This window comes from Theropithecus gelada, chromosome 12 (genome assembly GCF_003255815.1).
Source record: "Theropithecus gelada isolate Dixy chromosome 12, Tgel_1.0, whole genome shotgun sequence".
In the NCBI taxonomy this organism is placed as follows: Eukaryota; Metazoa; Chordata; class Mammalia; order Primates; family Cercopithecidae; genus Theropithecus; species Theropithecus gelada.
In genome coordinates, this window is record NC_037680.1 from 36,414,426 (window position 1) to 36,426,658 (window position 12,233).

The window sequence follows — 12,233 nt, forward strand, 5'->3', positions numbered from 1 at the left end:
TTTTTTTTTTTTTTTTTTTTTTTTTTGAGACGGAGTCTCGCTGTGTCGCCCAGGCTGGAGTGCAGTGGCGCGATCTCGGCTCACTGCAAGCTCCGCCTCCCGGGTTCACGCCATTCTCCCGCCTCAGCCTCCGAGTAGCTGGGACTACAGGCGCCCGCCACCACGCCCGGCTAGTTTTTGTATTTTTAGTAGAGACGGGGTTTCACCGCGTTAGCCAGGATGGTCTCGATCTCCTGACCTCGTGATCCACCCGCCTCGGCCTCCCAAAGTGCTGGGATTACAGGCTTGAGCCACCGCGCCCGGCCAACTTCTTTTCTTTATAAATTACCCAATCTCAGGCATTTCTTTACAGAAATGTGAGAATGAACTAATACATGAACCCGGAAACAAATCCATACATCTAGAATGAAATCATTTTCGACAAAGCTGCCAAGAACATTGTCGACAAAAGAACAGTCTCTTCAAAATAAATGGTGCTGGGAAAATTGGACATCAAAAATCAAATCAAAATGGATTACAGACTTAAATCTCAGATCTCAGACTATGAAAATACCACAAGAAAACGTTGGGGAAACTCTCCAAGACATTGGAATGGGGAAAGATTTCTTGAGTAATACTCCACAAACACAGGCATCTAAAGCAAAAATGGACAAATGGGGAGCACATCAAGTTAAAAGGCACAGTGGCTCACGCCTGTAATCCCAGCACTTTGGGAAGCCAAGGCTGACAGAGATCACCTGAGGTCAAGAGTTCAAGAACAGCCTGGCCAACATGGTGAAACCCTGTCTCTACTAAAATACAAAAATTAACCGGGTATGGTGGCGGGCACCTGTAATCCCAGCTACTTGGGAGGCTGAGGCAGGAGAATTGCTTGAACCTGGGAGGCGGAGGTTGCAGTGAGCCGAGTTTGTGCCACTGCACTCCAGCCTGGGCAACAGAGCAAGACCCTGTGTCAAAAAAATAAAAATAAAAAAATTAAAAAAAAGCTTCTGCACAACAAAGGAAACAATCAACAAAGTGAAGAGACAAGCTACAATATGGAAGAACATTTTTGCAAACTATCCATCTGACAAGGGATTCATAACCCGATTATATAAGGAGCTCAAACAACTCTATGGGGAAAAAAAATCTGATTTTAAAATGGACATAAGATCTGAATAAACATTTCTCAAAAGAAGACATGCAAATGGCAAACAGGTATATGAAGATGTGCTCAACATCACTGATCATCAGAGAAATGCAGATCAAAACTACAATGAAATATCATCTCATCCCAGTTAAAATGGCTTTTATCTAAAAGACAGGCCACAAGTGCTGGCAAGGATGTGGAGAAAAGGGAACCCTCATATGCTGTTGGTGGGAATGTATATTAGTACAACCACTATGGAGAACAGTTTGAAGGTTCCTCAAACAACTAAAAATAGAGCTACATATGATCCAGCAATCCCACTCTTAGGTATATACCCAAAAGAAAGGAAATGAGTATATCAAAGAGATATTTGCACTCCCATGTTTAGTGTAGCACTGTTCACAATAGCCAAAATTTGGAAGCAACCTGTGTCCATCAACAGATGAATGGCTAAGGAAGATATGGTACATACACGTAATGGAGTACTATATTCAGCCATAAAAAGAATGAGATCCTGTCATTTGCAACAACATGGATGAAACTGGAGGTCATTATGTTAAATAAGCCAGGCACAGAAACACAAACTTCATATGTTCTCATTTATTTATGGGAGCTAAAAAGTAAAACAATTGAACTCATGGAGATAGAAAGTAAAAGGATGGTTACCAGAGGCTGGGAAGGGCAGTAGAGAGGGCAGGGAGAGGAAGGAGTGACGGTTAATGAGTACAAACAATATAGTTAGATAGAATGAATAAGATGTAGTATTTGATAGCACCACAGGGTGACTACGGTGAACCATAATTTATTGTACATTTCAAAATAACTAAAAGAGTATAATTGGATTGTTTGTAACACAAAGAAAGACTAAATGCTTGAGGTGATGGGTACCCCATTTACCCTGATATGATTATTACTCACTGTACGCCTGTATCAAAACATCTCCTGTACACCCTAAATATATACCTCTACTATGTACCCACAAAAACTTAAAATTATAAAAATAAAGTAAAATAAAATAAAATGCTCAGTAAGCTTCACATAAATGGAAGTTGAGTTCACTTAATGCTGGGCTCTTCCCTATTGCAATAGCATATTACTGATTAAAGTCTGTTGTTTCCACCTTAAGTAGTGTCTGGCTTTGTTTATCTTTGACACTTCAAAGTCTGTTAGGCTGTGTGACTTGGGGACTTTACTTAACATCTCTGTGCCTCAGTTTCCTCACTTGTAAAATAGGAGATAAAAATAATACCCCCCCATAGGGTTGTTCTGAGCTCTGAATGAGTTAACATGTATAATGTACATAAAACAGTAGGTGTTACCTTAAGTTAAATTAGGTTTAGCTTAAATCTGCCTCTTGGTAAATTTGGCCTAAAGGTTTCTCCATATATAATGATGTAACCTAACTGGGTGTGGAAACAGACTGTAACTTACTCTTGTAATGAGTAGCCAAGTCTCAGCCCATCACAGAAGCCATACTTCAACCACTTGTAGGCGGCCACCTGTTCAAATCGTGTTCAAATAGGGCAAATGCATGGCTGTAACCAATCTGGCTGTTTCTGCCTGTCACTTCTGTTTTCTGTATCTCACTTTCCCTTTTCTGTCCATAGATCCTCTCTGACCACATAGAACTGCCAGAGTCGCTCTGAACCTACTCTGGTTGAGGAACTGCCTGATTTGTGAATTGTTCAATTAAACTCTGTTAAAATTAATTCATCTAATGTTTTTCTTTAAACCCTAATTTTTTTGAGCTTTTGATTTTTTAAAATTTTTTGTTATTATTATTATTATACTTTAAGTTCTAGAGTACATGTGCACAACTTGCAGTTAACCCTAATTTTTATTAGCACTGCAAGCTCTTTAATGCTAGTAAGATATAGCTATTGAAACAAGAAACATATATGTATGTATTTACGTATACACATACACACACATCTATATCATGTATAGCAGAGTCAACTGGATTAAAAAAATAAACTTTTCATTGGGCCAGTTATTGACAAACAACAGAGTTCCTTGATATGAGAGCTTCGGATATTGACTTGGAACAGGATTGATTGATATGTAGGACCATAAATGTAAATGCATTTTAGGCCAGAAAGTAAATACTATTTGAGCAGTAAGTTCTTTCATAAAATACATACCTGGAAATTGCAAAGATCAGATTAAAATTTCAAACTGAACTAGATCCTCTGTGGGATTTGTGAAGTCTTGCCATGTCAATGACACCAAAGAGTGGCAGGTGGGGTAGTGGTGGTCAAATCTGTGCCTTTGACTGCCAGGCATCTCCCAGGGCCTACCTCCAGGAGAGCTCATGGGATGCAAAACTTCTGGGGTGCCATGCTGCTCCCTTGCTGGTTGTGAAACCAAATGAGAAAGATAGAAGATCAAGTTTTCTACCCTTTGCCCAGTCTAGAGTGATTCACTTTTGGATTCACTTTCCTGGGAGGCGGAAATTGCAGTGAGCTGAGATCATGCCACTGCACTCCATTTTGGGCGACAGAGTGAGACTCTGTCTCAAAAAATAAATAAATAAAAATAAAAGAAATTACGACTCTAAGGGTGCACCCTCACAGGGCATTGTGTCGTTTTTTTGTCCTGCTTTATTTTCTGTTAGTTCTTAGGACTGTTCGACAGTCTTAGTCCAGGCTCCTTATATAATAAGAACCCAAGCAAGGTTATGTGCTAATGTTTTATTGGGGGGTGCTATCCCAGCGAAAAAGGGCAGGGAGGCAGCTAATGCGGGAACGGAGATACAAGTTGAGGCATTGGGAAGCTGGCCACTGCTTCCCCAGAAGACATTGCTGGTGGCTCAGCTCCTGTTCATCTACTGGTTCCTTCCCATCTCTGTCTCTTATGGATCTACATTCCTTCTTCAGAGTGTTGACTCCTTGAACCTTCCTGTTGTGTTATGTGGTCCCTTGGGGCAGCAGCTAGGGAAGCCATTCTGGACTTGGGCACAGGAATTGCAGCAGCTCCTCAACCTGTGAGGAATTAGGAAGAAGTTAGGGTTTTACTACCAAGGGGACTGTGCAGGGGTAACTCCCGGCATAGGCCTGGAAGGCAGGTGGGGCCAAGTGGATCTGGGGTCTGCACAAACTGGGTCCAGGACCCTGATAATGTATATTTACTGGTTTATTATTTTCTCTCTCATTTGGAAGCATAGAGATTACTTGTTTTGCTCATTGTTCACTGTATCCGTAATCATAAGAACAGTATTTGGCATATGCAAGGCATTCAATAAATATTTGTTGAATGAATTTATTGAGTTGCTACTGTGTCAGGAATTGTGATAGCTGCTAGAAGACACAAGAATTCCGCCTCCCAGATGGAAAAATTAAGAAGAGAAGGGACTTTCTTGGTGCTGTTCCAAATGGAAGCAGTCTCTCTGTTTTCAGACATTTGGCCTTTAGTTTACAAAAGACAGTGTGTTTCAGAATATAAGTACTCTTGATTTGACTTTGCCTGTCCTTTTGTAAGAAATGGGCCTTTAAAAAGGGATTAAATTGACTCTTTTTGCCAGCATTTGGTCTCTCTGTGCTTAATTTTCCCGATTCAGAAGATAAGCATGGCACCATGATACCTAACAAATGGATGTGCAGAAGAATACACTCCCTGACTGCGTGAGTGTGCTCAGGCTGCTGCAGCAGGCACCACAGACTAGGGGGCTTCCACAACAGGAATTTATTTTCCCTCAGTTCTGGGGGCCAGGAATCCAGGGTCCAGGTGGCAATTGGGTTGGTTTTTTACGAGACCTCTCTCCTTGGCTTGTAGTTGGCCACCCTCTCCCTATATCTTCATATGGTTTTCCTTATGTCTGAGTCCTAACTTCCACTTCTTATAAGGATACCAGTCATACTGGACCAGGGCCCAACTCCATCACCTTATTTTAATTTAATTATCTCTCTTTTTTTTTTTGAGACAGAGTCTCATTCTGTCACCCAAGTTGGAGTGCAATGGCCTGGTCTCAGCCTACTGCAACCTCTACTTCCTGGGTTCAAGTGATTCTCCTGCCTCAGCCTCCTGAGTAGCTGGGACTACAGGTGCCTGCCACTGCACCTGGCTAATTTTTGTATTTTCAGTAGAGACAGGGTTTCACTATGTTGGCCATGCTGGTCTCGAACTCCTGACCTTGTGATCTGCCTGCCTCAGCCTCCCAAAGTGCTGGGATTACAGGCATGAGCCACCATGCCCGGCCTTTAATTATCTCTTTAAAGGCTCTATTTCTAAGCACAACTACAGTCTCAGATATTGGGGGTTAAGACTTCAATACATGAATTTTGGGGGGACAGGGGCTATTGGGGGTGGAAGATGATACATTTCAGTTCATAGCACTAACTCTAAAGAACTTGACTTTACAAAATGGTGATGTCCAGGCCCACTCCCTGCTGTCTCTTGCCTTCTGTGACTGCCTCCTTTTGTTCTTCTCCTTGGCCCCAGACCAAAACCAGCAAGGCAGTCAGAACAGGTCACAGAGGAATCCAGAAATCCAAGAAGAGGGTTTTGTACCAAGCAAATAAAAGAAACTATCATCCCTCTGAGGTTCCTTGTTTAAATTACCATGTTTATTTACATCAACACAAAATACAATAATAAACACGACAAAACCATTTTATCTTCAGGTAACATAACTCTTCAGTGAACAGAAGTACTACTGTTAATGTTTTGGCCTTTCCAAGGTCCCGCCTGGGGTCAAAACAGTTTTCAGAGAAAGAGCAGATTCTTCTCTACCTTCCTAAAACACACACAAAGGTAACTTCTATTTTCTAAAATCCCATTCCAGTAATAATAAAAAAAAACAACAACAGTAAGTCCATGTAGAGGAGAGGATTGCTGTTGTGTCATCAGCGTTGCAACCTGTATGTTGCTGTAGATTTCCCCCAGGTTCTGTGCATCAGTCAGGAACATAAAGGGTATATTAGTCCTTTGGATTTTCAAGGTGATTGTTCAGTAATTCTTTCATCTAGCCATGTACTCCGTAAAGGTCTGATTTACCTGAGTTATTTAAAAACCAGCAAAAAAAGAGTCTCCAAGTGATCGAATGTATATGGATCTATGTTGTAGAATTGAAGAAACTTATAGATTTTGCTGTGACAATTCAATGGACAACCACGAAGCCTCTACTACATAATGAACTATTCACCTAGTAAAAGCTTCACATTACAATTTAATCAAAGGTCATAAACATTGCGCAAAAGTACAATATCTCATCTGTATGCCAGTAGTTTAAATGCTATTTGCTTAGTCTCAAATACATTTTCAAACAAATGACAGTTATTGCTTAACTAACACAATCTTTCTATTATTTCACTGACAAAAGAGGCAGTTTCCTGCAGTGGAAAGAGAAGATGGCTTGGTGTTAGAAGATCTAGATTCTGAACCCAGCTCTACTCACTCTGAGCCTTAGTTTCCTTATGAGGATCAAGTGAGATGAAAGTGCTTTGTAAAGGAGTAATAACCATAAGAAATAATATTCTAGAGTCCATCTCTTCCATCAACTGATGGATCCCTAATTTGCACATATATTTTGCAAGTAAAATCTTACCTCTTAAAGTAAATGTATGATGCATATTCACCACATGCAGCTGAAATGTGCAAGTTGGGTTACACAGATGGGAAAAGAGTATGTATTAAAAAGTCTTTAAGACTTGTATACTTTTGATGTACTTGATTTAGAGCCATTTAAAATTTTATTGTGTTTGTGGCTCACGCCTGTAATCCCAGCACTTTGGGAGGCCGAGGCGGGCGGATCACAATGTCAGGAGATCCAGACCACGGTGAAACCCTGTCTCTAGTAAAAATACAAAAAATTAGCCGGGCGCGGTGGCAGGCGCCTGTAGTCCCAGTGACTCAGGAGGCTGAGGCAGGAGAATGGCGTGAACCCGGGAGGCGGAGCTTGCAGTGAGCCGAGATCGCGCCACTGCACTCCAGCCGGGAGACAGAGCGAGACTCCGTCTCAAAAAAAAAAAAAAAAAATTTATTGTGTTTAACACAGGTTCCTTTTATATTATAGGAGTGTTCTTTGAATAAGCTAACCATTTAAAGTATTTTTTTTTAAAGAAACTTTTGTGTGACAATTACAGGGTTTAAAAGACTGTGCAACTGAGTGAAATGGATTGAGAAATATGGGGGAAGTAACAGTTTGAAAACTCAGGGTCAAAAAGGAAACTGAGTGTAGAATATCGTTTTTCAGGTAATTTAAAAATAAGCTAAATGATAGGGTTGTTATCTTTTTATTTTTATAGGTGACTTCTTAATTTATAAATTACTTATTCCTCATTTGTAAAACAAATAAAATATTTGTGTACTTAACGTTTAGGTGTGTATAAATTCACAAAAATTATTAACACTTAATGTTCAATCTTATATTTGGGGTATCTTCAGAAGAATTGCAACTTCTTAGCTGAAGTAAAATCAGAATGTCATTTCTCAGAGATTTCAAAAAATTATCCTTCAAGAGAGGGCTTTCCTACAAGTTTAGAATTAATTGGCAAGTATAGATATACAATGTGAGTATATGGGCTTTGTGACTTTGCTGAGACAAAGAACTCAGGTAGCTGCATTCCTGAAACAAATGAGCTTCTAATTTCAAACATTTTTCAAATGCAAATCAGGCCCCCATGAATCATTTTGATGATTTTTTTGAAGCATTAATGCAACAGAGTTAGTATTCCTCAAATGATCCCCAAAGTCACCTCTTTGCTAAGGATATTTCTCTTCTTGATTATTTTGAACCTGCCAACAGTCTCTCACCTTCATGTAGAGGATAACTTATCTGCAAATGTCCTATTATTGTCTTAAACCAACCTCATTTTGAAGCAACAAAGAGGAAAAAATTATATAGTGCATTAACATTTCATACCAGTGAAACAGACTTTTTTCATGCATAAAGTAGTTCTATCCATCTGTGGAAAGGTCCACCTTTTGTTTTTCCCTGTGTTTATAAGTTACATTTTTAAAAGTACTCGTGGAGCCTCTGTAGAGTGGATTGGTTCCCTGAAAAAAAAAAGATTCCAGTGAAAATATGTACATTTTGTTATTATACTGTTTTAATACATAGTGCAAATGGAAGAGCAGAGTCAAGCTCAATCTTGGAAACTATTAGAATGATTTTGATTAATTTGGTATTTTATACATTTAGTGTTTTGCAATTTATACATTTTCATTTTGTTAAATATACAGAACATGTCCCATATGTATATTCTAAAAATCTTACCTCTTTTGGTAAAGCACAAATTTACAGATAGAAAACAAGGCTTCAGCTATCATGCTCACTGCTGTTTTCCCAGCACTGAGTCCCTGGCCCAGAGCAGGTGCTCAGTATGTATGGAATGAGTGGCGCAAACAGTGATAGATGAACCAAAAGTGAAATCAAAGCCAAAAAAGTAAAAAACAGGAAAAGCGAAACTGGTAGAAACATAAAAAAATGAACGACACAGTATCTGCCTTTAACAAACGTGTTACTGATGAGAAGCATCAAACAAGGGCACAAATAAACATGCTGAGATCAGATCAGATCAGATCAAAACTCTGGGTAGCCAAAGAACCAGCTGTCTTTTGCTTACTATGTAAAACAGTGTGTAAGACAACCACAAGAGACTGTTATGGAGGACCCTGGGGTCATGAAAGAGTGGCAATCCAAAGGCAGGCCAGGAAATATGGCTTTGCCTTGGGGGCAGTGGGGAGGTTGGGTGTGGGACTTCTGGGTAGCTCAGCTGTGCTGCTTGGGCTGTAGATGTGCCTCCAGGTGCCAATAGCAGTGGTGCTGTGGTCAAAAGGACCAGAAGGTCCAGAAGGATCAAGCCTCTTTAGTTGTTCCAGGCAGGAGGAAGGTGTCTGGGTAAGGTACAGTTTCTTCTCTCCCACTTTCCAAGGCTGACCACACAGGCTATGGCAACAGACAGTCTGGGTCCAAAGCCAGCTCCACCACATGACCGTACTGAAGCCACTCTGAGCCTTGGTGTCCATATCTGTGCCTACCTTATCCAGGTGAAGTATTTTAGCACTGTGTGTAGCACATAGCAAATGCTCCATAAATGCTGCCTCTTCTCATTAGTTCCTGTTTATAGCTTTTCTTCACATTTGGAATTTCCTTTTCTTTTAGGTTTTACAGAGGATTATTAAGATATTTTCCCCCAGGGCTTTGGTACACTTAACATTTCTAAGCCCATTACTGAGTATGTATGGAATCCAGGTACTGCCTCTGACCTTCTAAGTTAAAATCTTACACTTTGATCACCTCATTCCATGAATTATAGCTATGGTAACAATTTCTAGGGGTGGATTTGAAAAAGAACATGATTGTCTTTGCTTGCTCAGTACATTTCTTTCAGCTCTTAGAAGAACGGAATAAAACTGGAAACACTCCCTGGTCTTTCCCAGTCACTGGCCTCAGTGCCCTCATTGTGAGTGGGAATCACAGCTGCACCCGCTTCTGTGTTGTCCAGAGCCAGTGGCCTGACCTCTAGTAAGTGGCATGTTACCTTTGCTATGTGCCTTTAAAGAGATACGCTATTTCTATCATAAAGCCAAACAGAAAAGAGGTTTCTTGGCTGATGGTGGATGATGGGTGAAAGCTAAGTTGGTATCGTGCTTCTATTCCTGAGAGCAGCCTGGTTAATTCTGAGGGACCTCCAGATCTTATCTAGTCCTGCTGCCCTAAGAATTTGAGATTTTGAAGGCAAAGGGCAGACTGATGTGAATTTAGATGTAGATGGAGTCTCATTTGCAAACAAAAATCATGCATGGAATTCTATTAAATTTGAGAGACTAGAATCTAGTTGGTTACAGGAGAATGAGGGACTCAATTGAAGAAGCAAGATGGAAAAAAGTAAGAGGTTTAGGCCAGCAATGACAGGTAAGCCTGTCATGGAGGAAGTTCTCGCTTCCTCCAGGAAGCTCCCACCTTTGTGAACAGAAAAGACACTTGGAAAGAGGACACAGGTTGTGAGCAGGGCCAGCTTAGAGCTCTGTAGCACCAGGTACTTGTTTGTAGGTGCACCCTATATCATGTCAAACATATTGCAATACACCCATATCCCACACTTGAGTGTGACTTGAGTTGCAACTGACAAGATAACACAATGTTATTTAGTAGATATTTAGTTGAATGTTTAATTTTTATGGCAGAATTTTCATTCTGCATTTTAAAGCAACTTCTGTATTTTAAAGCAACATTCCGTATTTTAAAGCAACTTCATTCATTCAGGTCTGCAATATGTTGGGAGTCCCTTGCAAAACTGGTTTAGGGCCAAGACATTACTTATAGGGAGTGATGGGTAAAGCAGACTTCACAGAGTAAGAGGGTAAGGTGGAAGTGTAAAAGTGGATGAAGAGCAAGTACATATTGCTGTTGTGTGTGGTAGGGTATTTTCTGGCCTTAGCTGAAGATCAGAGGTCAGGATAATGCACTCGCGTTGGGTTTTGTTCCAGGAGGCGGTGTGGAAATGTCCACAGCGCCTCCTCTAGTGCTCTTCTGACTATAACCTCTCTACACAGACTTTCCAGGAGAAATGCAGGCTTGAGTCCTGCTCTATTTCAGGTGAGTGTGCAATCCACTGCTCAGAAAAGGTCAGTTTTCCCCTAACCATCTGGGGTGACCAGGCTGATTCCCCCAGGAGTCTGGGAGTGCTAATTTAGGCTTGGATTTTGCAAATGCAATGGCACATTTTTCAAGATTGAAAAAGTGGTAATAGGAAAACTCTGTCATGACCCACAGCTTCCTTAATGATCGACCAACTGCCAAACGCAGACCTGATTTGCTTAGCACAGTACAAAATCAATCCATGACTGCAAGAAATGTCAGGCTGAACATTTTTTTTTTTGCCTCAAGTTAATGACTTGTCATCCTAGAAAAAAAATGTCTAATCAAAGATGAATTTAAATATGTTTCATTTGTGTTTTCATAAAGAATATGTGGGGGTGGGCATTATTTTTAAAAGCATGATAAAAAGATAACCTTTCTTTACAGCTGCTCTGAAATGTTTTAGGAGGTAGGAGTGGAGATCTTTCTGTCTTAAGCCCTGTCACTTTATGAGTCCAATGCAGTCCTATGGCCAGGAGGCCTGACTGTCCCGATTGTCCCTGGAGGGCACTGGGTTTCGAAGACCAGTCAAATTCACTTCTTCGAGAAGAAATAGGTTTTAGAGAAAACATTCAGTTAAATTGAAGACCTCCAAACGTGTGCAGTGAGCGACATTTTTTTCCAGTAGGATGTTAGTGAAATTTAAACTGAATTATTTGAGTTAAACCTTTTTTGCATCCAAGTGAATAATTACTATCCAGTCATTATCTAGTCAGGAACATCAAACATTTGTTATTCAAAGAAACTCAGTTTAATAAGGGAATAATATTTTCCACTTATGCTTTTTTTTCTGTTTAATGCATGTTTGGGTCGCATGTTAGATGAAGAAACAGCAAAAATTCAGTATTTGAATTTCAGTCATGTTCTACATCCTGAGGGAGAACGATTCATGTTTTTGGGGAAATTAACTGTTAATTAAAACGTTATTTTAAAGATATTAATCACTTGTCAGTATTTATGCCTCTGTATGAGAACATTGAAATGTGCTGGTTAGTAGATACACATCACGTAATTGCCCAAGTGTGTGTTTGTGGAACACCTGCTTATTATTTCTAGGAGGGTCAACCAAAGGCTGTGCTTAGAAGAACAATGAACAATTAGGCTTCAGCTTAACTATGCACCAAAAGTTAGGGAAGTCCCTTAACTTCTCTGAGCCTCAGTTTAGCTCCTCAAAATGGAAATACCAGGATTATGTCATGGGGCTTGCTGCTATTGTCCTTTGTGGCAACTTAACCACATTCTTTTACCAGGTTGCCCTTCTAACCATCACAAGGCATTTGTTGGAGAGTTGATAAAAGTCAAAAATAAACACCTGTGGCCAGGGGTCAGGTGACGTGAACTGTCCTACAACTTTGGGCTTATTAGTACTGTGTTCTAAGTCACCAAGCTAACCTATCTGTTTACCTTTACGTTATTAGGAATGAGTAAATTATATCTTCTCCTGAGGAATTTTGCTTAATTATGGAAAACACATACATTCACAAAAAGAGGAAAGCTATATAACAAACCTCCAACGACCTATCA

General features: G+C 40.2%; 1 protein-coding gene across 5 annotated transcripts in view; it reads right to left on the reverse strand.

Annotated features, from left to right (window-relative positions):
• Positions 1-7,226: 7,226 nt before the first annotated feature.
• ITGB6 (integrin subunit beta 6) overlaps positions 7,227-12,233 on the reverse strand; it is an 89,675-nt gene continuing 84,668 nt past the window's right edge. For all 5 annotated transcript variants that reach the window (XM_025404652.1, XM_025404648.1, XM_025404651.1 and 2 more), the window contains one exon: positions 7,227-8,122. In XM_025404652.1, the coding sequence (XP_025260437.1) occupies positions 8,024-8,122 (99 nt within the window). In that variant the 3' untranslated portion in view covers positions 7,227-8,023. The remainder of the gene's footprint in view (positions 8,123-12,233) is intronic.